The 25,908-nt window shown below is 40.1% G+C and overlaps 2 protein-coding genes across 2 annotated transcripts in view; both read right to left on the bottom strand.

Annotated features, from left to right (window-relative positions):
* Positions 1-25,908, bottom strand: part of LOC136886232 (farnesol dehydrogenase) — a 191,709-nt gene that overhangs the window by 117,967 nt on the left and 47,834 nt on the right. The gene's annotated exons all lie outside the window — the stretch shown is intronic.
* LOC137503188 (farnesol dehydrogenase-like) lies at positions 3,002-25,014 on the bottom strand. The gene is made up of 6 exons (XM_068230697.1): positions 24,851-25,014; positions 19,592-19,799; positions 15,922-16,051; positions 10,599-10,725; positions 7,353-7,499; positions 3,002-3,377 (listed from the first exon to the last, which is right to left on the bottom strand). Exons 1-6 carry the CDS (start codon positions 24,980-24,982, stop codon positions 3,336-3,338), a joined length of 786 nt encoding a protein of 261 aa, XP_068086798.1. The 5' UTR covers positions 24,983-25,014; the 3' UTR covers positions 3,002-3,335.

The following is a 25,908-nucleotide window of genomic DNA, read 5'->3' as shown; positions in this document are numbered from 1 at the left end:
ATGTGTCGTCTTCATCATTATTTCATCCTCATCACGACGCGCAGGTCGCCTACTGGAGTCAAATCAAAAGACCTGCACTTGGCGACCCGAGCATGTCCTCGGACACCCTCGGCACTAAAAGCCATACGCCATTTAATTGTATTTCATTTATTTACCGTTGTTCTAATTCACCTTCTTCTTCTTAATATATCTGAATCCATGGTTAAATAGTGTGCTGGCCTTTGGTTCAAGGGTGGCGTGTTTTGCTCAACCAAGATGCCAGCTGTTTTGAGTGGAGGATGTCGGAAGCGAAGCCTCTTGATTCCTGTGCCAGTAATCTCCTCATAGACTGGTAGCTGATGGTTGCCGATGGTCATCTCGTATTCCCTGACAAGAGCAGTTTCCTTCCCAAATGGGTTGGGGCGTGCGACTCAAAATGTTCCTGTAGTCTTGATCGGACCAGTTATTGCCCGCACTGGCTGAGCGTCTACGAGCGTGATGTGACAACTGTTCATCCAGACATAGCCGCAGTATTCTAGTACAGAGTAAGTAGGTATAATTGATGGTTCTAGCGCCTCCTCCTCCTCCGGCTCCTCCCGAGGGGCCTTCCCAGGGGCCCGCTCCTCCACCCGTCGACAACAACGCATCGCTAACCTCACTGCTGCCATCTTGATGGGCATACACCTCAGTGCTGCCAACTAAACCTTACTAGCGCGAGATTTGAATTTGTAAACAAAGCCACGTGCTTTCTAACAGCTGTCATCGACAACAACGCATCGTAACCTCACTGCTGCCATCTTGACGGGCCTAAACCTCAGTGCTGCCAACTAAACCTTACTAGCGTGAGATTCGAATAGGTAAACAAAGCCACGTGCTTTTTTGGCAGCTGTCATCGACAACAACGCATCGCTAACCTCAATGCCGCCATCTTGACGGGCCTAAACCTTAGTGGTGCCAACTTAACCTCACTAGAGCGAGATTTGAATGGGTAAATAAAGCCACGGATAACAGCTGACGGTATTTTTCAAATTATCCGCCACCACATGTTAAATGTATGTACCTAAAGAGTGCAGCACGATGCTTTGTTGATTAAAGACGGCAGCTTGTCAAATAGAATTTTTCAAATTGTCCGCCACCACATTTCAAAGGTATGTAGCTAAAGAGGGTAGCACGGTGCTCTCTTGATTAAAGATGGCTGTTGTCAAATGGAATGTTTCAAATTGTCCGCCTCAAAGGTACGTAGCTAAAGAGGGCAGCACTAAGGTTAGCGATGCAAGATGGTGGATGACAGCTGTTACGTAGAAACTGCCCACTACTACGATAAAGATAGCAGCACGGTGCTCTGTTGATTAAAGACGGCAGCTTGTCAAATAGAATTTTTCAAATTTTCGCCTCAAAGGTAAGTAGCTAAATAGGGCAGCACGATGCTCTGTTGATTAAAGATGGCGGATGACAGCTGTCAAAAAAGTACGTGGATTTGTTTCCAAACAAGAGCACGTGGAATTTACCGCCAACACATTTCAAAGGTAAGTAGCTAAAGAGTGCAGCACGATGCTCTGTTGATTAAAGATGGCTGCTGTCAAAAAGCATTTTTCAAATTATCCACCACCACATTTCAAAGGTATATAGCTAAAGAGGGCAGTACGGTGCTCTGTTGATTACAGATGGCTGCTGTCAAATATTTTTTTTAAATTGCCCTCCTCAAAGGTAAGTAGCTAAAGAGTGCAGCACTGAGGTTTGCGATGCAAGATGGTGGATGACAGCTGACGGAATTCTTTTTTAAATTACCAGCAGTGCCATAAAGAGGGTAGCACTAAGGTTAGCGATGCAAGATGGCGGATGACAGCTGTCAAAAAGCACGTGGCTTTGTTTACCCATTCAAATCTCGCGCTAGTGAGGTTAAGTTGGCACCACTAAGGTTTAGGCCCGTCAAGATGGCGGCATTGAGGTTAGCGATGCGTTGTTGTCGATGACAGCTGTCAAAAAGCACGTGGCTTTGTTTACAAATTCAAATCTCGCGCTAGTAAAGTTTAGTTGGCAGCACTGAGGTTTAGGCCCGTCAAGATGGCAGCAGTGAGGTTAGCGATGCGTTGTTGACGACGGGTGGAGGAGCGGGCCCCTGGGGAGGCCCCTCGGGAGGAGGCGGAGGAGCGGGCCCCTGGGAACCGGAGGAGGAGGAGGCGCTAGAACCATCCATTACACCTACTAGAGTACACAAGACCAAGGGCTGAAGAGCGCAGGGTGGCTGCTGTGGAACCCCATGTTGGTCCACATAGCTTTGTTGTTTCTCGATCTGAGCTTAGCTGCAGTCTTAGAGGACGGTGTCCTATATAGGGTAACCCTCAGGTGCTTCGGATGTTTGTTGTAGACAACGCGATTCTCCTCAAACGAATGTCCAGTTTGTGGTTGGCTAATATATTGCTGCTGAAATTAAGTTCCTTAGGTCAATGCTACATAAAATAAGAAGAGATTAGATCCGGAATGAAGAGATCCGTCAGAATTCACATGCAAATCAGTAGCTAAGCGAAAATGTAAGAACATCGAAACTCAAATGATATGGTCATGTAAAAGGGATGGATCAAATGGGAACAGCAAGAAAATGGCTGTGAAAAGGGACTGATAGGAAAAAGACCTAGAGGAAGGCCAAGGAAACGGTGGATTAGTCAAGTAAAGCAGGGCCTCAAAGGAAGAGGAGTAGAATGGCTCCAACGTTGAGAAGGAAAGAATGTACCTGGATAGACAAAGATGAAGAGCGCTCTTGTACCGCATCCGGGCGATTGGAGACGATTAAAGGATGATGATTATGATTTTAAGAAATAGGCTCTCGCCCCATCAATCCCAGTTTTTCTCCATCTTATCACACGACGAGCCCATTTCTGGTTCCCAGATTCATCAAAATTCTCGTCGACATGTTTATTGGCGTATGACTGAATCTTGAGTACGAAATGCAGTATTATTGGTGGCAGGAATGGAAGAAAGTTGCCACAGGAATTAGGATAAGAAATTAATAATTCAATATTTGGAAAAGTAAATTTATTATGCATCTTCAGTATAAAATTCTGGAAATAATTCCAAAGACTTGTGTAAAATTAAACTTAACCAAATCAGAGAAATAATTACGGGCTTTACGATGTATTTTCATCTTGAAGCATGAATTTTCACAAATTCCTTGTCTTGCACAAACGTAAGTTTAATTGATTATTTTGGCAGGCGTTTTCCCGACTACTTCTTTTATACATAACCTACAAACCTTACTTAAAAACCAAAACAAAATTGTGTAATATGCTGTGTCCTCAAATTCTGTCAGGTTATGGAATGGCACGTATTGTTTAATGGAATTACTCATTCAGGGAACTTCACAAAGTCTCTCCAACAGGTTTGATGATAATCTCGTGAATCTGAAATTATAAGAAAGAATTGTGAAGAATTTTACATACTTAATTGGGAATAAATAAATAAATAAATAAATAAATAAATAAATAAATAAATAAATAAATAAATCTTCATTATAGACTATTATTCCTTTTAGCATTCAGTCTGAAAGCCTGTTTGAATGTACTAAGGACCGTTCTAATATTCTCTATTTGCTAATAGCTATGCAGCCTCGGCTAGTTCCAAACTTCTAAGTCTAATCGTCGTCACCTTCTCTCCCCTGGTGTGTATAGTATCGTTTTAAATAACTTATTCTCCTCCATTCGCCTCACATGGCCACATTATTGATACCTGTCCATACTTCTTCCATCGAGTTCATTCCTAACCCGTCCTTTATCTTCTCATTACGGGATCCACCCGTTTAATACCAAGAATCGTTTTCGCTACTTCCATGTCTAAAATGTACTATGCATGCAACACTGAAATGACGTCTGTCTATCTTCCGAAGCGACGTTACCTCTCAACCGCTAGATAGATTTTGATGGATTATTTGATAAACATTCCCAGAGGGAAATGTCACATTCTGCTTCAGAATATTGACCTGGAAACATGTTATTTACGAAATTATTTGCTTGATAGCTTGCAAATGAGGCGATGTCCGTTTCTGGATCAATCTAACCAAAACTGCCCGACGAATTTGGCTGAAATTTAGTGGGGATATATCTAAAATATTCAGTTCAAACACACCGCAGATCTATATCAATTTTTCAACATTTAACAATTTCAAAACAGCAGTGTTTTATATGGGGGTATGTACTGATTTAGTGCGTGTTTATCTAGTACAAAAAATAACAGGTTATGGGTAACGCCTTGTCTTATCATAAAGTGAAAATCACTTATATTTCCTACAAAACCAATATTTTTTTTCTTAAAATTGAAATCTAGGATATTACACTTTTATGTATTACAGTACTTGTTCCAGGGCACTTTCTGAACGGCAAGGAGGATTAGAGTGAATCATGCGGAAACTAATTGGCCACTTGGGCTGATATTTCGCATGAGTATATCTAAGATGTTTAGTTTATACAGAAGTAACATCACAAAAGATTCCAGTAAAATTTATTAATGACACAGATATTATGGTTAGGAGAGCAATAAAGGAAATTTTACAACTTCCCATGGATGTCCCAAATGATATGATACACGCTGAAATGAAATATAAAATTCTGGATTTATTCTGTGCATCATGGGCAATATATCTGCAATTTTGTACATGGAGAATTTTGCTCTTTTTCAAAAAACGTCTTTTTACTCTCAACGATAACCTCTGTCAAGAAATCAGCACGGGCCACGCCGCATTGAATATAGCAGAAACCGAATCTATTCCAGACAAAAGGCATGGTTTGGTAGATGCAAGGGATGTTCGACTCGAATTGAGAAGAAGAAATTTTGACAACTGGAGCAAGAAAGAACGTAAAGGCAAAGGTGTAATCCTATTTAAATAGTATACCACAGCGAATACATGAATTCGTAATATAAAGACATGTTTTGCAATGAATGACTTGTGGCAATAGAAGTCTCTAGTGTGCGTAGTGTACCGGCAGATCCCAGGGCAACAGCCTCTGTCGGCGTCGCCACAGAGTTCGAAACTCTTCATATGTCCTGGGAGCCTGTCCACATGGTGATTTACAACGCACCTCTCGCTATAATGTAGCCAGATCAATGATAGCTGACGGTTTCAGAGGAAAAGATTATATTGTCTATGAAGAAATACACGACCTCTTCAACAGAGCCTGGCGATACAAAGCAACGGCATGAAATAAAGATGTATAATTTGGAAAAGGAGACAAAGGAAGCATATGAGAATCGGGAGATGAAGTTTTCTTTACAATGGTTTTAGGTCGAACCGACACAGATACGTCTTATGGCGACGACGGGCTAGGAGTGAGATGCATTGGCCGTGACCTTAATTAAGGTTCAGCCCCAGCATTTGCTTGGTGTAACATTGGTAAATCACGGGAAAAAACATCTTCACCACTGCCGACAATCGGGTCCGAACTCACAATCTCCCGAATGCAAGCTCACAGCGACGCGCTCCTATCCGCACGGCCAACTCACTCGACAATGAATTTATTACTATTTGCAGACGATATTGGGCCTGGGGAAAGAACAGCAAAGAAGTACAACAACTTGATGGACAGAATGAAAAATTTAAAAAAATATGGTATAAAAATAGAGAATAGAAAGACAATGGAAAGACATAGTGAAAATTGGTGGTCAAAGCCTTGAAAATGTGGACCGTTATAAATACCTATAGTTCATTCCACGTTAAGAAAACAGTATTGCTCTTATGACAACAGGGTTGCCATATCGAACGACTCTGCTCAGCACCATCACAGGAGAACGGCAGCATATAAATTTGTGAAATTCAGTATTTAAGTTCAAGATAAAAAGCGGAAGAAACTAAGCTACAAATTAGTTTTATGGACTAAAGGGGAACGGGGTTTCCAGGGGCTATTTTTGGTTTGTATGGAATCGGAGGCACACTACGGCACATAAAAATCCTCAGCATTGAAGTGTAAGGCAAATTGGGACAGAAAAGAGGAAAATAATATTTTTTCATGGGCTCGAGGGGTGAAGGATGCATTTAATAAATTTTCCCAGGCAAAGCGGGGTACTACTGTGCTGTCGTATCACTCACGAAAACGATAGTAAGAATTAAATGCGGTGGTAAAAAAGTGGTAGAATTAAAATGCGCTTAAGAAAGAACAGCTAAATAACAAAACCAAGCACAAATAAAACACACAGAAAATTTTTTCTTATCAGCACAAGTTATGCCATGACGTATCGCTGCACACCACAACACCTAAATATTCAGTAACAACTTCTGTACAGTATGAAAATATTAAACACACACAAATACTGTGCAATATACAACCAACTCTCACTCACTCAACACAAGACACGTACGCACTGATTTAAAGCCTTAAAAACACACACGCAACAAATAAATACTGTAGATGACTTCAGTACAGAAGTGAGCTGCCGGCGGTTCACAGAGTGAAGGACTACACGATGCTTGTGCCAGAAGGGAAATGAACGAATGCAACGAAGCAGTGGCTGTTCCTTTCATTGTGCTTCCTCCCTGCGAATATATTTATGAAAAAGAAAATGTTATGTAGTTATTTTAATAGCTCACAGACAAAAATGCCTCATCTATCCCTTAATCACGATGAATTATGGGTGTCTAAGAGGGGGGTGTGCTCAGTCCTTGTAAGAGCAATGCTGTTTTCTTAACGTGGAATGAGCTATAGGGAGTCAATTAATGCAGAATATTAGCCCGGCCATGGGGATTAGCAGGAGAGTGCAACAGGGCAATGCATTCTACCAGAGTATAGGAAACCTTGCCTGTATTAAGGAAGTACCAAGGCAACGTAGAGAGATAATGAACAAAATGTATTATACACCCATATTGATTTATGCCACTGAGACCTGGGCAGTGACAAGTAGGGAGGAGAGTAGGATTTAAGCCAGTGAAATGAAATACCTAAGGAGTATGATAGGAAAGACAAGGGAGGACAGACTGAGAAATGGAAATTTAGGAAGGAAGTTGGAACAAGCCTAAATGAGAGAATTGATAGGAATAAACAAACATGTTTTGGACATGTAAAGAGGATGGAAGAGACAAGAATAGCAACACAGATGATGGAGTTGAAGTTCGAGGGAAAGAGAGCGAAAGAGAGACCTAGAACAAGGTGGATCGATTCAATAAAGAGGAGTGCAGGAAGAAGAAACCAGGACTGGTACAAATTTATGGAAGAGGAATGGTGTAAGGGGAAAGAGAGATGGAGAAAGGTCATAAATGCCTCGAACCGGCAGGAGTTAGATAAAGGGAACAGAGGACGATCATGAATTTGGAAAAGAAAAGATCATCCTTATTAATTAATTATGAGTATTTTAAAATCAAAAGAACATTCGAATTTCAAAACATTTGCAATTACCTGCACATGAGGAGGTGTTCCAAGAGCATAAAGTACAGCTTCACCAACATCTTCTGAGTAGAGAGCAGGCATCTTATGAAATTCCTTGGTATTAAATTTGGGAAGGTTATTCAAGAATTCAGTCTTCACAAGTCCAGGGCTCACGCACTGAAATGACATGGATAGAAATTGCACTGTCATAGAATGGAAATAGTTCACAGCATACTGCACCCATAATCCTGCAATCAATGTGCATCTGAGAAATAGAAACATTACAACAGTGGGCTCAGCTGCCGCCCGACGATGTTTATAGTTAAACAATGTCTAAATATGGGTGCCGCATTGCAGAGATGTTATTTATCACGAGACCTGGGATTTTAAAGCAAATGCCTATTTTGTTCCTTAAGAATTAACATGACTTCTTGACGTTTCATGATAAATCCCTTACATTTATAGAGATTTATAGTGCCTTAAAATGCCTATAATGCAAGCAATTCAACTTAAGAATTTCATGCGTTTAAAATGACTGAAGTGTTTATAAACTTCAGTGTTGAGTAGGTAGAGGATAAATATGGACAAGTGGGCTAGTGTGCTGCAGAAGAATCCAGGTTATTCAGTGCTGAAGAGGGTACATCAGGTAATGGATGGGGTAAAAGTAGACTTACCTAGTGAAATTGAACTTAAAAATGTAGGTAAATTTTCCTATGCCCCTCTAACATCTGTGAGTGTGGCGCGCTCTTTGCTTTCAATATGATTTTAACAGACAAAAGACACAACGTGACTATGGAAAAATTGGAGATATTGTTATGCACTATAAAGTAAACTGCGAATGAAAGAGTTTTAGGAATGTTCCTCACAAATAAACACTTACTCCGTTCGCGTTTACACCGTTTTGGGATGCCTACAATGATGTAGGCTAATTGTGTTCAGCGATTTTAGTAATCAAGTTTTAGATCAGTACTGATTATGATTTTTCATATAATCCACAACTGATTTTGATAAATGTCTTTTTAATTCTGTCTTAATTTTACTGTTATTTCTGTTAAGAAGTTTCTCAAAGTAAAAGAAAAATAACGTTACACTTTAAGTTATATTGTAATATTTTAAAGTCTATTTTCTGCCTATTTACACGTTTGAAAGCATATTTTAAGTGCCTATTTTCTCCTTTAAAAGCCTATTTACTTGTTTCAAAAGCCTACTTTAGGTGCCTAAAACAACATTCTTTACAGTCTAAAAGGTACAGAGTCTATTTATCACTTAGACACACTCTAAAGCCGATGTTCAACAGGCGATGTGTAAACACTGTTGAGGACACTGTTTAACCTCAAATTTTAAGAGTGATTCACAACCAGAGGTTTTGTACCATGAAACATATACTTTGTATTATTAAGTTGAGATGATTCCGGGAAGAAAGGTCAATCCGACGGCCTTCCTGCGGGTCATCTTCTGCGAAATTGTAGCAATTTATTTGAAATATACGGAGAGGTACAGTTCAAAATACGATTTCGCTTTTCAAGACATAATACAAGGGATTTTGTTCTTGAGGCTGACACTAGGGACACTCCAGTAACTGTCAACTTGACTACAATTCTTGGCCAGCGATATATTTTATTTTTCTTGGCATAATTTCCCTTAAATAATAGATCACATCGACTACATCCATATCAGAATTAACTTATCCTGAGCGTCAGAGGGCTGTCACATATATCAATCGGGAGGATTCAATTACAGTAAATTTACTGCAAAGTAAGCATATTATAATAGTGACACTACAGAGCAGGGTATTTTTGTGGATACTCGTCCTGTTAATTCAGACAAGCTTTCGGCAACTATGAGATAGAAACAAGCAAGGACGGGAAAAGAAGTGCCTTGGCCATAATAACGTTTCGCTTATTTGCATGGTGTAAAAAATGGTGAAACTACCGTACGGAAAACAATGTTCGGGGCTGCCGATTGTGCGTTTCGAACCTATGATCTCCAGAACGCAAGCCACATCTATAATATGACCCGCGCAACTCATTCAGTTACACAGTACTATAGATTCATCTTCCCTTTACCGATGCTAGTTAGGTACAACTCCCGTTAAGGCTGACCAGCGCAGGACTGCAGTTTAATGTTCCTTTGTCATTGAGGATGTAAGTCATTTCAGTTAGTTCGTGGTACCAACTTTAATTAGTTTCTAGTATGACGTACCAACAACTAAACTTAGTTCCTAATACTACCTAGCACCAGGTACCAACTTGGGCAATGAAGGGGAGGGCACTGATTGCGCGCGATGTTTAATTATTCTTTTCGTTGCTATGGCAATCAAAAAGTTACTGTTGAAAATGGTTGTCACTGTTTGTGCAATCTATCAATCTATGCTTTACAGTGTTCAGATCCGTAGTTACTACATCGCTACGTCTGAGGTATTTTAACATGTTGTTATTTCTTTTTGGTGTTCATATTTAATCATGGCTGGCCTAAAGATTTGCCCTATGAAACGTCACTCCCATAATATTCAAGGCAGCGAGATGTTATTACCCTTATTTATTTCATATGCTTATTCTTTCACATTGCCTCATTCTCTTAGGTCTTTTTATACCGCGTAAGTTGGACATAACTTCTCGCTGTCTTGAATTATGGGAACGACAACTCATTGGCGTAATCTTTAACCAACGGCAGAGTGCATTCGCCGACCGTCAGCCATGATTACTATCTTATTTATTCTGGCGAGCCTTATCTGAAGTTATACCAAGGGTCGGTACATTTCCTCGTACTGAGGCGTGTCGCTTTACTCTCGATAATATGAGATTTCATTTGCACTGAAAACGATATTCTTTTCTGCGTGCAAGTCATGCTCATATTTGGTCACATTTGAGTAATGTGCAGAAAGATGACAGCTGACTAAGATCTGGCACGCGCATCGACGAATTTCATTTGTTGCAACAAGCAAAGAGTTATACGGAAGATATTTCTCTTTCCATTTTCGAATCAATATTGAAACTTAAACGACGTCTAGCTAAACACCGGCTTTTCGAATCAATATTGAAACTTGAACGACGTCTAGCTAAACACCAGCTGAACATTGTACTTATATACAATGGCGCATTGTGCGTAACTTGACTTTGTCTAAGTTCTAAGAATGGTCATCGTTTCTGCAATCGGCCTATATTTTATTAGACGGGACGTGGTAGACGTACTTTGACCCGAAGACTTTTGTATAAGAGTTCACTCAGGTTTTGTACACTGCTCATATTGAAACTTAATGTCATCAAAGACACTCACCGAGACTTTCATGTTACTCTTGTGTTCCACGAAGTCCTTCCTCAGTCCTTCTGTGAGAGCCATCACAGCGTGCTTGGTGGCGGCATACATGGCACCTTCATGAAATGCTACGCTGTGTCCAGCACCGCTGTAATACAAGAAGATTAGCTAAAACATATCTCAGGAGAGGGATATATACATAACAATATTAAGAATTATCAGAAAATAATTATGAAGTTCTTCGATCTGTCGAAACACGAAATATACCGAGCTCGATAGCTGCAGTCGCTTAAGTGCGGCCAGTATCCAGTATTCGGGAGATAGTAGGTTCGAACCCCACTGTCGGCAGCCCTGAAGATGGTTTTCCGTGGTTTCCCATTTTCACACCAGGCAAATGCTGGGGCTGTACCTTAACTAAGGCCACGGCCGCTTCCTTCCACTTCCTAGCCCTTCCCTGTCCCATCGTCGCCATAAGACCTATCTGAGTCGGTGCGACGTAAAGCAACTAGCAAAAAAAAAAAAAAAAAAGAAACACGAAATAGAACACTATAACATAGGCTACCTTCGAAAGAACCACCTGTTTATTATCAGAATGACACGTTTTGTTCTTCAAATTCTATCAAATCAATTTTAACCATGTGTATTCATTTTCTAATACTCGTAAAGCCGTGTAGCACATCTTTCTCTCTTCTCTTTGTTGAACAGAGTTATCCCCCCTCTACCTTCCCCTACAGACATGTTTGTGTTAATAAGCTACAGTCGAGGCACCTGATCTGGATCAAGACAAGACCATCTACAATGGTATCAGACCTTAATATAGAATCAACATGGCCGACGCATCGGTTGAAAGTAAACAAACCTGTATTACATCAACATAACCTTCTAATTATCGTATTGAATTGCTAAGTTGTCACTAGTAACTTTACTTTGGGTAATAGACCAAATACTATCCAGAAACAGTCTATATTTAGATAAGCAATATATGGAAAATTTAAAATATAAGTTTTTTCCTATGAACTAGTATGCTCAGAAAATGGGTAATATATTTGTCCTCGGACACTACCGGCACTAAAAGCCATACCCCATTTCATTTCATGGGTAATATAGGATTGCATTCAAAATAGCAGTCCTGGGGAATATCTAATGCGTTTCAAAGTGTGGCAGTTTCAATTCAATTCAATTCAATTCAATTCAATTCAATTCAATTCAATTCAATCAATCAATCATCTTAATTTATTGCTGTCGTCCAAGTGGCAGATTACGTATCAATTGTTTACCTACTCTTTCCTCAAATGATTACAAAGATGTTAGACATTTTTCGAATTGGTGTAGATGTTAGTAAATTATTCCAGACCGTAGGCTAATTCTTCTTCCTATACATCAATACTTATTTCAGAAATAGGCTACATTTATTTGAATTACCTTTCTATTACCATACGCTTTTATATATAATAGTCTATCTCGTCCAAGGAATGTACTAGAAACATAAACTTGTGACGAATTTCACTTCTCTCATACCAATGATTCTGATAATGACTCACCAATCTGCTATACTTCATCTGTTTCACTTCAGATCATCAATAGGAGAATCGATTTGAAGTTCTCTGGTGGCATATGCATTTTCGTATAAAGCACTTTAACACCCTAATCGTTGTCAAAGTAAATGATCAGTGACCGTATATAAGTGGACACCTTGTCCTCTAATTTAGCAGGGATAATATAATCTTCATTTACAGATAAAATAAGTAGCTTTATCACTTTTCATAACCTCACTTTTAAAAACCTCAAAAGGTATAGTAATTGAGAAATGTACTGGGGTAGGCACCAACGCAGAGTTTTGGCCTTATTGGGAAAAAATAGCTCATCAAGTACACGAAAAACGTCCTCTCTATGCACAAATTTATCCTCGATTGTTTTAATGCACCCTAATAAATTATTTGTAACTACGAAATCATCACGATGCATTAAGTACACTTGATCTGAATGTGTGTGCATCTGCTGTAATATGAATTACATCCAGGCACACAATACGACCGACACATCCTAATATATACAAATAATTTTAAAACCAAATTTCAATAAATGCATCACTACACAAACGTTTCCTAATGAAACCAGACAAAAAGAAAGGACTAAACTGAGGCTTCGCACATGCTCATGTTTATATTTGGACAAACCGATCGCGGTACCATTTCAGCTAATATCGATAATTGCATTAAGGTCTGATGTACGTGACAAAATGGCTGCCAAATTCGGCCACGTGTATCCGGCGTGTTGGGCCATGTTTACATTCAGTTTGGTGTAAACCGCGCACGTGTGTGGTTGGTTGAGGTTATCTTGCTACTGGAATTCACGATTTAATTATGCACCGAATACGTTTGTGTGTTAAATAGTGTTGCAGTGTTCTTTTATCGGTTTTTTATTGGTTATCTAGATATTTTTAATGTACCAAACAATGATATGATATTTTCTATTTTAAGTAAAGTGGTCAATGATGATGTTGGTACAGAGTCAGTCTGTAAATTTTACAATTACTAACCGAAGCTAGATTTTCAGATCTTAAAGAGTTGTTTCATTCAGAGAAGAGATTGTGACTAAAAAGTGGCTCCAAATTTATCTAGAAAGGCTCTGTACCCAATAATAACGGAGACAGAATGTATCATTAGCAGTAAAGTATTTGATCGTAAGAATGTTGCTGGTTTGGAATTGCTTAAAAATCAAGGTGTGGATATTTCTGATGGCACAATCCAGTTTCTAAAATGAATTCAAAAGTGCTGGTCAGTTTGTAATGTACACAGCATCCCATGAATGGTACATATACCAGAAAGGAAGATGCTAGTCCAATTACTGGTCCTGATGACATGAAACTTTCTTTCCTTGCATGTTTAAAAACATACGTAGACTTATGACACATGTCATAAACAGAAGGAAGATTGACACACACACTTACCACAGTGATAGAACTGTGTGAATATATTTTCAATAAGTACCACTGGTCTTATGTGCTTACTGCCAAATTGCTGGCAGATAGTTTAGAGGCAACATTTGCTGTCTACAGAAGATTGAGTGGTCGCACTTATAATGCTTCTTTGGAACAAATTCTTCAGTCTGAAAGAAAGCTCAGAGGGTTAGGTGTGTTGAAGATGTGGTCCGCGAAACTTGGTGAATTTTCTTCGAAAGTCTTTGCTCGTAATGATTAAAACAATAGCTATGATGGAATTATTGATACCGTAATTTAGATGTGTTAGATCCTGCATTAGAAGAGATAGTTTAGAGGCAACATTTGCTGTCTACAGAAGATTGAGTGGTCGCACTTATAATGCTTCTTTGGAACAAATTCTTCAGTCTGAAAGAAAGCTCAGAGGGTTAGGTGTGTTGAAGATGTGGTCCGCGAAACTTGGTGAATTTTCTTCGAAAGTCTTTGCTCGTAATGATTAAAACAATAGCTACGATGGAATTATTGATACCGTAATTTAGATGCGTTAGATCCTGCATTAGAAGTAGTAGTTCACAACACAGTTCCACTTGATACACTGGTCTGCAGTACCAGCTACACCAGTTTACAAGTGGTTGAAATATTATATAAAAATGTGTGATGTCTGCGTTGAAATGTTGCAAACTGAAAATGAATTGTTTGTGTATAGTGACAGGGAAATGAAGATATATATATGTTAATCTAGTGAAGAGAGGTGGTTTGAAGTGTCCATCATTGATGGTCGTGTTCTTGTGTTGTAACGTGTTCAGACTTTTCCAGGTGTTAATTAGTGACAGTTACAAACCAGAATTTCTTGAGGGACTGGTAGTGTTAGGATTTCAGTTAACTGAGAGCAGTATATGTAACCTTAATGATGAATGTGAAGTTGGAGATGATGATTAAAAAGTGCGTTAAGGTGTTAGCAAATGTTTTTATCAATGATTATGATTTTATTATAAGTACACCTTTAATTGTATATTTCAAGTAGAGCTAGGCTGGTGAATGTGTATTTGCTAATAATGTTGTTTCATTGCCCTGTGTAATTTGTGTTTTTCTTGTAATATGTTGTGCACTGATGTATTTTACCAACGAATTTTGGTAACATTTTTGTCATTTTCAAGTGCATGGGTTGTAGAGTTATGTTAGCAAGTCATGTGCATGTATAAAGTGGTCTTGCTTGCTGAATATCTTATTTACTGAGTGTGATATGTCATTTCACTGTTATATTTTTTTTACTTGTGATGCGCTGTGTTGTTGTTGTTGTTTTACGGTATGTTGGGTATTCAGCCCGAAGACTGGTTTGATCTTACACAGTTCCACCAACAGCTGTCATAAATAGCCTAGACGTCACTGAAGAGGCATACTAGGGAAATGAGGAGTGAGGTAGTTTCCCGTTGCTTTCCTCACCGTTGTTTTACCAAAGAATATTAATTATTTGCCATTGTCAAATGTAGTGGTGTGGGGTTATGCAAGTTGGTCGAATACTTGTTTCGATTTTGGTATGTAATTCTAAACCGTTTCGTGTTTTCTAACTATGGAAACATGATTTATATTTCACACACTAATTCTTCTTTACGAAAATTATAACGTTATCGGCGTTAGTTATATTATAAGGAATTAATGCCCAGCTGCGTCCCACAGCAGACAGTGGGCCCAATGTTTCCGCCATGTTGGATTCTGCATTAAGGTCTGATAGGTTGTAGTTGGTCTTGCCTGGATACAGTTCAGCTGTTAGCCTGGAGCTAAATGGATGTGAATCCAGAACCAGAACTGGTTTTAAGACAAATGCAGGAAACATTCTCATTTACTAAAGTGTCAGTAACAGATTTCTACCTTCATATAATTTGTCACATTTGTTCATCATAATGCCAATTCATGTAAACAATAAGGTAGCTCAAGCTTTTGGAATATATTCCTCACGCGTAAAAGAACTCATTTTCTACAGATCTACTTAGTACATTAATCATGGGAAATACACATGAAAGGAACGTACCAGCATATCATAATATGTAATGTTCAAAACAACCTCCGTAAGCACTGCTACACGGATCAGGGTTACATCAGCGCATCCGAGATTCAATGTACTCGTATCAGTGCTAATGCGCCTTGGAACCTAAGTCCTAAAATAACATTTCCCCCTCTATGTAGCAGAAAATACTCAGTCTTTTGGTTCGTTTCTAACAGACCGATCTTGCTCGCTGAAATCTACACGTCTTCATATACCCGTATCAGTCCTATCCTCGATTTTGAGAGCAAGACTACGTTATTGACATTCACTGTTATAAAAATATTGGAGTTCGGAATACTTTAGAACTTACTTTACTCTTATACACTAGCATTATTATGTTTAACAAATCATGAACATCTCACCTGCTGATATGAATAATGTGTCCATCATCCACTCCTCTCGCCCTCATATTCTGAACAGCTTCACGAGTGCAGATGGAGAGTCCAAGAACATTAAGATCCAACTGCATCTTCCAGTCCTCCGTTGGAGCATCTACAGTAGGACAGAGAGAAATACAGAGACGTTTACCAGCAAAGAAAACCATAAATATTTCTCCCACAAGCTCAGTGTGCAAAATGCACACAGAAATTGCAGCGTCGTCGTAATTACATATTCATAATACAGTTACGGAGTTGTCAACGAGAATTTCAACGGAATGGACACCATACAACATGAACGATTAAATAAAGCAAAGTAACTTTTGAAAGATATTATTTCGCAACCGCCAGTAGTAGTAGTAGTAGTACATTTATCACTCAAACGCGTTATCATGTATATTATTTCAGTAGTATAAATCCCTTTTGCGGCGCTCTTAAATAACCGATCGTGACAAATGATCGTTCAAAAGGAAGAGAATAGACATTAGCAGTGAGAAATTGCACTCTCATTTTATAAATATCGATAATTTCTTTAAAGAATGAGTTTAAAGAAATTGTATAAAGTGTGCGATTTGCAAATACTGTTGCTGCAGGAAAATAAGCGCCATCATTGTTGTCCACGTCATATTTTGGCCACTGGGACGCCTGTTTTATGTCATTATAATATTCTGTAAACATCAGTTAAGAAAAGAATGATAGTAAAACCAAAAATTACTTCCAGAACATTCGTCAGTTTAATGCAATTGCGTTTGCTTCCATTCAAGTGGATACCATAAATATTTTAAAAAATCAAGGATTACATTAAGTAAGACTGTCTAATATTGTACTGATTCGTGTGTTCCTTAGTTCACCAGTAGTTCACCAGGGGGCTACTCCACCACATATTTATGAACATGCGAGATTTCTCGCACGGGTCCCCTAGTCTTTATTATTAAACTGAGACATGACCTAGAGTTAGGTAGCACGTTAAATATCTCCCTTTAGTGACATCTTGTGGAGATACTCTGAACTCTATCTTATTATAAACTTCTGAAGCCTACCTATAGATAGTACTTTCCAGTTTGTGATTGTTACCTAGGAACCTATGTTGGAACTTTCATTTTCCTTCATTTGGTAAGAAATGTAATTGTTAGGGGTTGGGACTCTTCTTCTTTGGCCGCTTATAAGGGTTGCCGCTACTGAACTGTATTCAGCCAATCATAGTTGTGTTTGCTATCATAAAAGGTAAGGCCAGTCGCCTGCTGAAGATTGTCTTGACTGTGGTATCATTGGACAAGGTTCTCACCTCGGTTAAGGCAGTTGGCGTGCTGGGACGACGAGTAAGGTAGACTTCTTCATCCTAAACCATGTGACTAGAAGATTCTAGTGTCATCGGGAAGACAACAGCGTTCCCTTAGCTTTGTAACGTTTAGGGTTGTGCCATACATATTTCAGTTTAATGTACGGTTTTTCTTCACTTAAATTATTGTCTAGCTTCTTCAAGCGGCGAATACAAACGCCCTAATAGGTATTATGGATGTGATGCTGGGGGTGATCCTTAATTAAGGTCACGGCCGGTTCCCTCCCACTTCCAGCGTTTCCGTATTCCATCGTCGCCATAAAGGCTATCTATAGCCTATTGGTGCGACGTAAAGGAAATTGTGAAATAATAATAGTAATAGACCTAATAATGATAATAATATATATAGATACGTAGGCCGAGTCATAAGTCATGGCAACTATTTTTTTTTCTCGCGAACAGGAGACAACACGGAAAATCTAAGATATGCGTTTGGAAACGTACGGTATGTACTTGCGTATGATGCCACTAGATGGTGTATGTAAACAGCAGTGTGGGTCTAAACATGCCTCCAAGTTCATAGTGTGAGTGAGAGCATCAAAAAGTGGAAGTCAACAAGCAGGAGCAACGATCGTATATTAAAATAGCAGTTCTCCACAGCAGAAATGCACGCTAATGCCATGCAGAGCTGCGGGAAGCATTAGGTGTGCATGCCATGCCCTATAGAACAGTGGCGAGGTGGACGGAGACGTTTAAACAGGGTAGAGTATCAACTGTCCATTTGCCTCGCCCAGGCCGTCCAGTGTCCACGGACAAAGATGTACGGATATTGGTGATCGATCAGTGTTTACATGAGGACAGGCGCTGGACTCTAGCGGAATTGCAAGAATATACAGCAATACCAGCGGCAACAGTATGGCGCATTTTACACAAAGACCTACAGATACGTAAACTTTGTGCAAAGTGGGTGCCACGTCACTTAACTGAGGTGTAGAAGTGGACTCGTTATGAAACATGTCGCATCAATCTGGAGAGGTTTCAGCAAGAAGGGCAAGCCATGTTGAATCGCATTATTGCAGTCGATGAAACATGGGCATGTGCTTATGCACCTGAACTGAAGAGACAGTCAAGCGAATGGCGTCGTCAGGGGTCACCATGGAGACAAAAGGTTCGACAAAATCAGTCGCCCAATAAGGTTATGGTAATCTTGGCATACGATGTTCAAGGTGTTCTTGTGTGTCATCCAGTGCGTAAGGGGCACACTGTCAATGCAGTTTATTACAATTCCTTTTTGTTGTACCAACTGCGCCATGCAGTGCAAACCAAACGTCCAGATCTTTTGGACAACGCCATAATCCTACAAGATAACGCGACAGCTCACACAGCAGCCATCGTTCAGCGTCGCTTACAACGGTGGGGATCAGAGGTTCTTCCACACCTGCCTTATTCGCCTGATCTGAGCCCATGTGACTATGATCTAATCCCCAAAGTCAAGAAGCCATTACGTGGGCAAAGGTTTGTTAACAAAGAGGACATCGTAACAGCATTTCGGAGAATGGTGTCACACGTTAGCGATACACATGCAGCGAATGGTATTCAGCGCCTGCCCCACCGCTGGCAACGCACAGTGGAAACCTTGGGTGATTATTTAGAAGGTCTGTAACCAGTGGAGATCTGTCTTTTGTACGTAGTCTTGTGTATTTGCTGTCTATATCATAATAAAACAATGTTTACCAATGGCCTGTGTTCTGTCACTTTCCTACGAGAATCTCCTGAAGTCAGAATTTGTCTTCAAGCACTTTGCATAAGTACATGCCCTATATTTGCAAATGCATATCTTAGATTTTCCGTGTTGTCTCCTGTTCGCGAGAAAAAAAAAACAGTTGCCATGACTTATGACTCGACCCTCGTATATAGATTATTTATTTCACCTGGCAAATTTAGGAACACCTGTCTCTGTCCTACACTTAACCAGCACTGTAAATACCCCCACATCTTCCCAGCCCGAAGTTGACAACGTTTTCTCAACACTGCTCTTTTGTTGGAAATCACACAAAACAAAAATCGTGCTGCTTTTCTTTGGATTTTTCCATTTCTCGAGTCAAGTAATCCTGGTGTGGATCCAATACACTGGAACCATACTATTACCATTATATGCCTTCTCTTTTACATCCTAGCTGTAACCCCTAAATACCCTCATGACAATATACAGAACCTTTATTTAAAATCCCGTGTATGTGATTACCCCAATGAAGATCCAATTAGGAAACTGGAAGTCAATATGGATACACTAAAATATAGAGTAATATAATTTGGGCTTTAATGGTTTAACCACATGAAGTTAAACGTATGTACGGTATATATACTTGTAATTACCTGTTAGACCGGTATCCTTTCCAAGTGCAGCGTTGTTGACCAAAATATCGACACCGCCCAGTGTTTCCTTTATCCATTTGAAGAGAGCTAGGATGTCTTCTTCCTTAGAGACGTCACATTTCTTGGCGTACAGTTTACCAGGCTTCGCTTTGGTTTCGTGATAACGACCTCGGCTTTTTGCATCCTGTTTCGCTTTGGCCACGGCTTCCTGAGGAGAAAAATTGCTCCCGTGAGTCTTTTACAGAGGAAAGAGTAACACGATAAACGTTCAGAAGCGTTGCTTTTGAATCAGGATGTAACCGGGAAGGAAGGTGCAAGCCTGAGGTCCGGGCGAGGAGTATAAATGCCCTGTAATTTCGCCAAGCCTGAAGTTCAAGGTCCACCAAATTCAGTCTACCTTGATTGTGAACCACTGGCAATGATGGACAAATTCAAGTACCTACGTTCTTTTATTGTCAACGATACCACGATTGATAATAACTTGAAGCAATGCATCAATGTTGGATGGACGAAATGGCGTGTGTTGACAGGTGTCTTGTGTGAGAGGCAGATGCCTGTAAAGCTGAAAGGTACGCTGAAAGCTGTACGACTGTCATCAGACCTGACCTTTTTACGACTCTGAATGCTGTGCAAGGCAGAAGAAGCACGATCAGCAAATACACGTCACGCAGATGTGGATGCTGCGATGATCAGCGGGTGTCGCTTTTGTCTGATCTATTGCGCTATGAGCACGTGTGAGGATTATTTAAATACTGCCCCTATCAGTGACAAACTGTAGGAGGAACCAAGAAGAGAACGATGACGTCCTAGAACAAAGTGATGGCGAACAACCGAAGAGGCTTTGAAGAGAAATGGCATTCCAGCAGCGCAGACATCAAACCGAAGGGAACACATTCCAAGAATCAGAAGAGGAGACCCTGAGTGACACGCGGGAGTGTCAGCATGGGCACATAGACGGCAAGGAAAGAAGAAGTTACAATTACCATAGCGTATAAATTCTCCCATCAGGCAATAAACTGCTTTAAAATTAAAGGAAATAATTTTACATTGTACGAACAGAATCTGTAAATTAAATGATTGGCTTTCGCTAATGATTCCGCCATCTTGACCCAAAACAGAGAATATGACCCAAAGATGCTGTAGACTCTTCATGAAACCGCTGAAAGATGGGTTTAAATTCTCACGTGGAATGATGAAACATAAAACACATGTAGTACAAGTACCAGGCAGCAATCAATATGCAGTGAGGCAAAGCACAGCAGAATATCTGAACAGAACATTTGAAGTACTACGGAGAATGGACCCAATAAAATGTACTGTAGCCTACTCGATAAAGAGCCCAAGAACGAAAGAACCAGGGAATTAGCGTAAAGGCTAATACAGAACGAATGTAATTCAATTGCGATATTCTACAAGGCCAAAATCAGTTATTACACCAGAGGAAATGTACAGATGAATAAGAACTGGGAACTTCAACAATTGGTGACGAAGAAAAGGTTCTAGGACTACAGAAAACTGCAGACGGGGTATAAGAAAAGGTAGAAATAGGATTCTATAAGTACAGCGAAATAGATAACACGTACAGTGCGGAAACGAAGTTTGAAATTCAATGGACATTTTATGAGAATAGATAAAAACGGATTGCTCAAAAGGACTTTTGAATATAACGTAGAATTAAAGGCAACCATTATGTCGTTAAGTGGATCGAGAAGTTCAAGATGGACTCAGATGAGTTAGGAATCACAGCAAAGTTAGTCTCCGAAATTCCAGAAGCAGTAGCTGAAGAATAGATCGAAACTGTTCTAGTTATTAGCTGGAATTGAGGGATACTTCGTATTTAGAATTAAGTTTGGAATCAGACATGGCGTCACTTCGCCAATGAGTGGAACAAGGTTGCCGTCGATGTCTGGAGGTGTGGAAGGTAAATGATTTCTCTATCCGTAAACTCTGCTCAAAGTGAGAGAGTGGTAAATTCTGGGCCATGCTGCTTTTGCCCCAGGTGCAGGTCTTTCGAGTTGACGCCCTGTGCGTCTGTGAAGATGAGCTACCTAGGGTGATATCTAATGTCAAAGACGGCACACACACCCAGTCTATAAGCCAGAGGAACCGGCCGGGAATTGAACTCGGGACTCATAGCAAACCAATAAGCCACTGCGCCGGATGAAGAGTTCATGCCCTTGCCTCTGGGTGATGCAGGTCTGTTCAGACTCACACCCCAACAGAGAAGAGCTGCATGAACCTTTCTAACAATCTCGGGGGACGGTAGCCATTAGCGCTAAACCACTGCACTATGGAATTGGGCAAAATGATGATGATGATGATGATTATTATTATTATTATTATTATTATTATTATTAGTATTATTATTATGTCCGGCTCCATGGGTAAGTGGTTAGCGTGCTTCCGTTTGATACAGGGGTCCCGGGTTCGAATCCCGGCAGGGTCGGGAATTTTAATCATAATTGGTTAAATTCGCTGACACGGTGGCGGGGTGTAGCCTAGGTGTCATCTTCACCATCATTCCATTCTCATCACGACGTGCAGGTCGCCTAATGGCGTCAAATCAAAATACCTGCATCTGGCGAGCCGAACTTGTCCTCGGACACCATGCATTGCATTATTATTATTATTATTATTTCTTCGCTATGCCCAACTAAGGAGTGCGACTGAACTCATTTAATTGATATTGCCTTTTTCTTCTCCCCAAATCTCTTCATCTTCTCGCTATGGCTTTTCTTGCGATCTAGTCGGACCAGGTCTTGTTGTTTGTAGTGCTTGGATGATGTTTAAAGCGGTGACTGTCGACTAATTTTCTGAACTTAGATCTGTCTAACACAACGTCATCTGTGATGCCTATTTCCTGAACATCTATTCCAACTTCGAGCAACCAGTTGTTTTATACTTTCATTGATAGGACTAGGTTCAGAATTCTTTTTGTCAATATCTGATTACTCATTCTGAGAATATGTTCCTAAAATTTCAAACGTCTTTTCCTAAATGTGTCTGAGTTTTTCTCTGAGTGTTGGTACAGGTCATGAGATTTCGTTATCATCCCAGATTCCCCCCTGTACAGACTGGTCCAAAAATTCCTTAAGATTTTTCCTTCCTGCTTTTCTACATCTTTAATCAATGATCTGCCCCCAGTGGTCAGTGTTTCAGGCTTGGTTACAGTGTTACAATGTCCGCTCCAAGTGAGTCTGTATGCTCTGTGTAATTTAAAGACCCTTTCTTTGTTTACTTCACGATTGAGTCCTGAAGGTTGGATGACTTCTCCCAGGTATTTGAATTTAGACACTTGGGATATTGATTGGTTGTCCATCTACGTACCGAAGGGATCCTTCCATGTAGTGAGTTTTCTGATATGAGATCTGGAGTCCTGTTCTGGATGCTATTTCATGGAATTTTTCAATGGATGTAATCGCTTACTGTCTGTTATTCACTGCTAAGTCGTCAGCGAAGGCCAAACACTGTAAATTAATTTTTTTTCACGTAATCGGCCACTCTTTTTCCCCAAGTCCTAATCACTTTTTCCAAAACAAGGTTAAACAATAAAGGGGACAACCCATCTCCTTGTCGGACTCCTGTTTTAACATCAAATGTTTCAGACAATTCCCCTAATAATTCAACCTTGGAAGTGGTGCCTGTTAATGTTTGCATGATTGATTCTCTTGTTTTCATGTCTACTTTGAATTCCTCCAGTACACGGAAAAGTGTCGGTCTGTCTATAGAATCATATGCCTTTTTGAAGTCCACAGAACTAATCACCGTTTGCCTTGTTTTTACGAATTATTATTATTATTATTATTATTATTATTATTATTATTATTATTATTATTACGCCATTGCCGGCAGGATGTAGTGTTTACAGTGCACGATGTCTTCTGATATGGGCTAGAATAATTTTGTTACTTTCATTGACCTGTCTTAGTCTCATCCTTGGCTTTGACAATATGAAAGTGGCCGAGGTATGAGCGATGCTAGTAATGCCATTCCTTATGCAGCCAGTCGTTGCTGTGAATGGTGTGAAAATGTCGTTCGTAGGGTCGGTTGGTGCATGCATTTCAGTGGGCTTGGCAGACTGATATGTAATAGAAACTTCTGGCTCAGTGAGGAAAGCAACGGGAAACTGGCTCACTCCTCATTTACCTAGTACGCCTCTTCAGTGATGCCTAGGTTATCTATGACAGGTGTTGGTGGAGTCGTAGAGGATCATACCAGCCTTCAGGATGAATACCCAACATGCATATTATTATTATTATTATTATTATTATTATTATTATTATTATTATTATTATTATTATGTTCTACGTTTTGTATCACACTACCTACTTTTACGATTTTTGCAGATGCAAAAGTGCTAGAGTTTCGTCCCGCTGGAGATCTTTTACATGATGGTAAATCTACCGACACGAAGGTGACATATTTGAACACCTACAATACGCCCGGACTGTCCTTGAGTGGATACCACCAATTTCGGCTCAGTAAGCCACGCTCTACCATCCGAGCCACATAGCCTGGCTTTTGAATAAAGTTTACAATATGGCGCTGATTTAGATGCTTGACTGTTTGTTTGTCCAACCCTTGTCCCGTTTCTGTACGGGGTCAGGTATGAGGTGCGATCAATCTGTCGTGGCGGGTTTTAATGATCGAATGCTCTTTCTGACGTCAACCTCATCAGAGGAGTTAATGAGATGGAATGAATGGTGTGATCGTAGGAAGGGAGAGGGTGAAACCCGGTGCCGCCACATAGCCTACTTTTGCCGAATAGCACCAAGGGGTCTGCTCAAGGCTTAACGTCCCCATCTGACGGACGAGTCACTATCAACAGCGTCATATGCCCTCACTCCGTATGAACACTGCGGAGAGGTTTGGAATTGAATCCAGGCTTTTGGCACGCAATCTAGTGATTAGAAATTGTATGCCACTACCTCCCCTATCCTGCCGGCCAACATTCTGATAGTGACCTTTCTTTTCGACCAACGGGACTCGAACCGGCTTATCTCGGTGTCAGACCGTTTAGACATGTAACGATCATGGCCACCAGGCAGGCTAAATTTAGATGCTTGACTGACGTTCAGATATTCAGAGGAGAAAGAATGTTAAGAGACGGAATGAAATAGTTTCTTCCTAGACATATGGTAATATTTACATGGAAATGGAGAGATTTTTATAGTGTTAACGTTGCAAAGAGGGTGACATTAAACTAATTTATGGGTTTGAACAACTTCACAGTTACGATATTCTGTACCTCCCACTCACCTCTATCTTGTCCACTCTTCGTGCCACAGCTACTACATGAACTCCGTGGTCTTGTAACTGGTAGGCTACAGCTGCTCCTATACCAGCACTAGCTCCTGTCACTAAAGCTACACGACCTGACCAACGCTCCATGCTGCCTGCCAGATAGAAACTCTCTGTCTGTTCAATAGAACTCCTCTTTAACTCTCCGAAACAAGCCAAGAGTGGTCTTATCTTATCCGTAGACCTTGGCTCTTATCAGTTTTAAGAACACTCCTCCATGCACTTGAGTGTAAACATATGACATTGCATTTTATTTTACTCAAGGGCGTAACAAAGGGTAAATTCATTGAAATTCACCTGATTAGTGGTGTAGAAGTTCTATGACTGTCTTTTAATAGTCCTTGTGTCCTGTCCTGGCTGTTGGAAGGAAGTAAAGGCTGGTCTCTGCAGGAACGTATCTTAGGGTGATATTAGCAACTAGTTGCTCCGGCGAATCGCGAACTATTGGATCTAATGGGACCTATCAGCCCAGCAGCGAGCGGCTAGTGGCGCAACTAGTCGCCCATGTACCTACGCGCACATAAGAAACATCACTCCAGTTTGGGCTTTCATCCACACATTTCTTCATTACGTTATTTGCTGTATTGCTATGATGGAGGAATATTCTGCTTGTCCCAGTGCATTACGGTACCATATTGTGATAGTTATTTTAATGAACATGGAAACATCAAATAAACTAGAATGAAGGAGATGATAAAATTATGTGAAAGTTAATTAAATAATGAAGACTTGATTTTTGAGGCTGAAAGAAAACCAGCCATTTGGGATTCTAGGATTGAATCTTATTCAAAGTAAGTTAACGGAATTTTTGGAACAGCATTTTAAAGAACTTCATACCAGAATTCAAAGGTAAATCCCTGATCGGGAAAACAAAAACGTCCCATAATCTGGGTAACCCATTATGATACCTAACTCGTAATCACATGTTTTAACTGTACCTACGTCGCTCATGAAACAATCAATGCATAACAGTAAGATAGGCCTATGTAGCCTACTCATAATTGGTTTAGCTTCAG

This window comes from Anabrus simplex, chromosome X, assembly GCF_040414725.1.
Source record: "Anabrus simplex isolate iqAnaSimp1 chromosome X, ASM4041472v1, whole genome shotgun sequence".
Taxonomy (NCBI): Eukaryota; Metazoa; Arthropoda; class Insecta; order Orthoptera; family Tettigoniidae; genus Anabrus; species Anabrus simplex.
The sequence above is the reverse complement of the archived record's forward strand: the minus strand, read 5'-3'. Positions and strand labels throughout refer to the sequence as shown.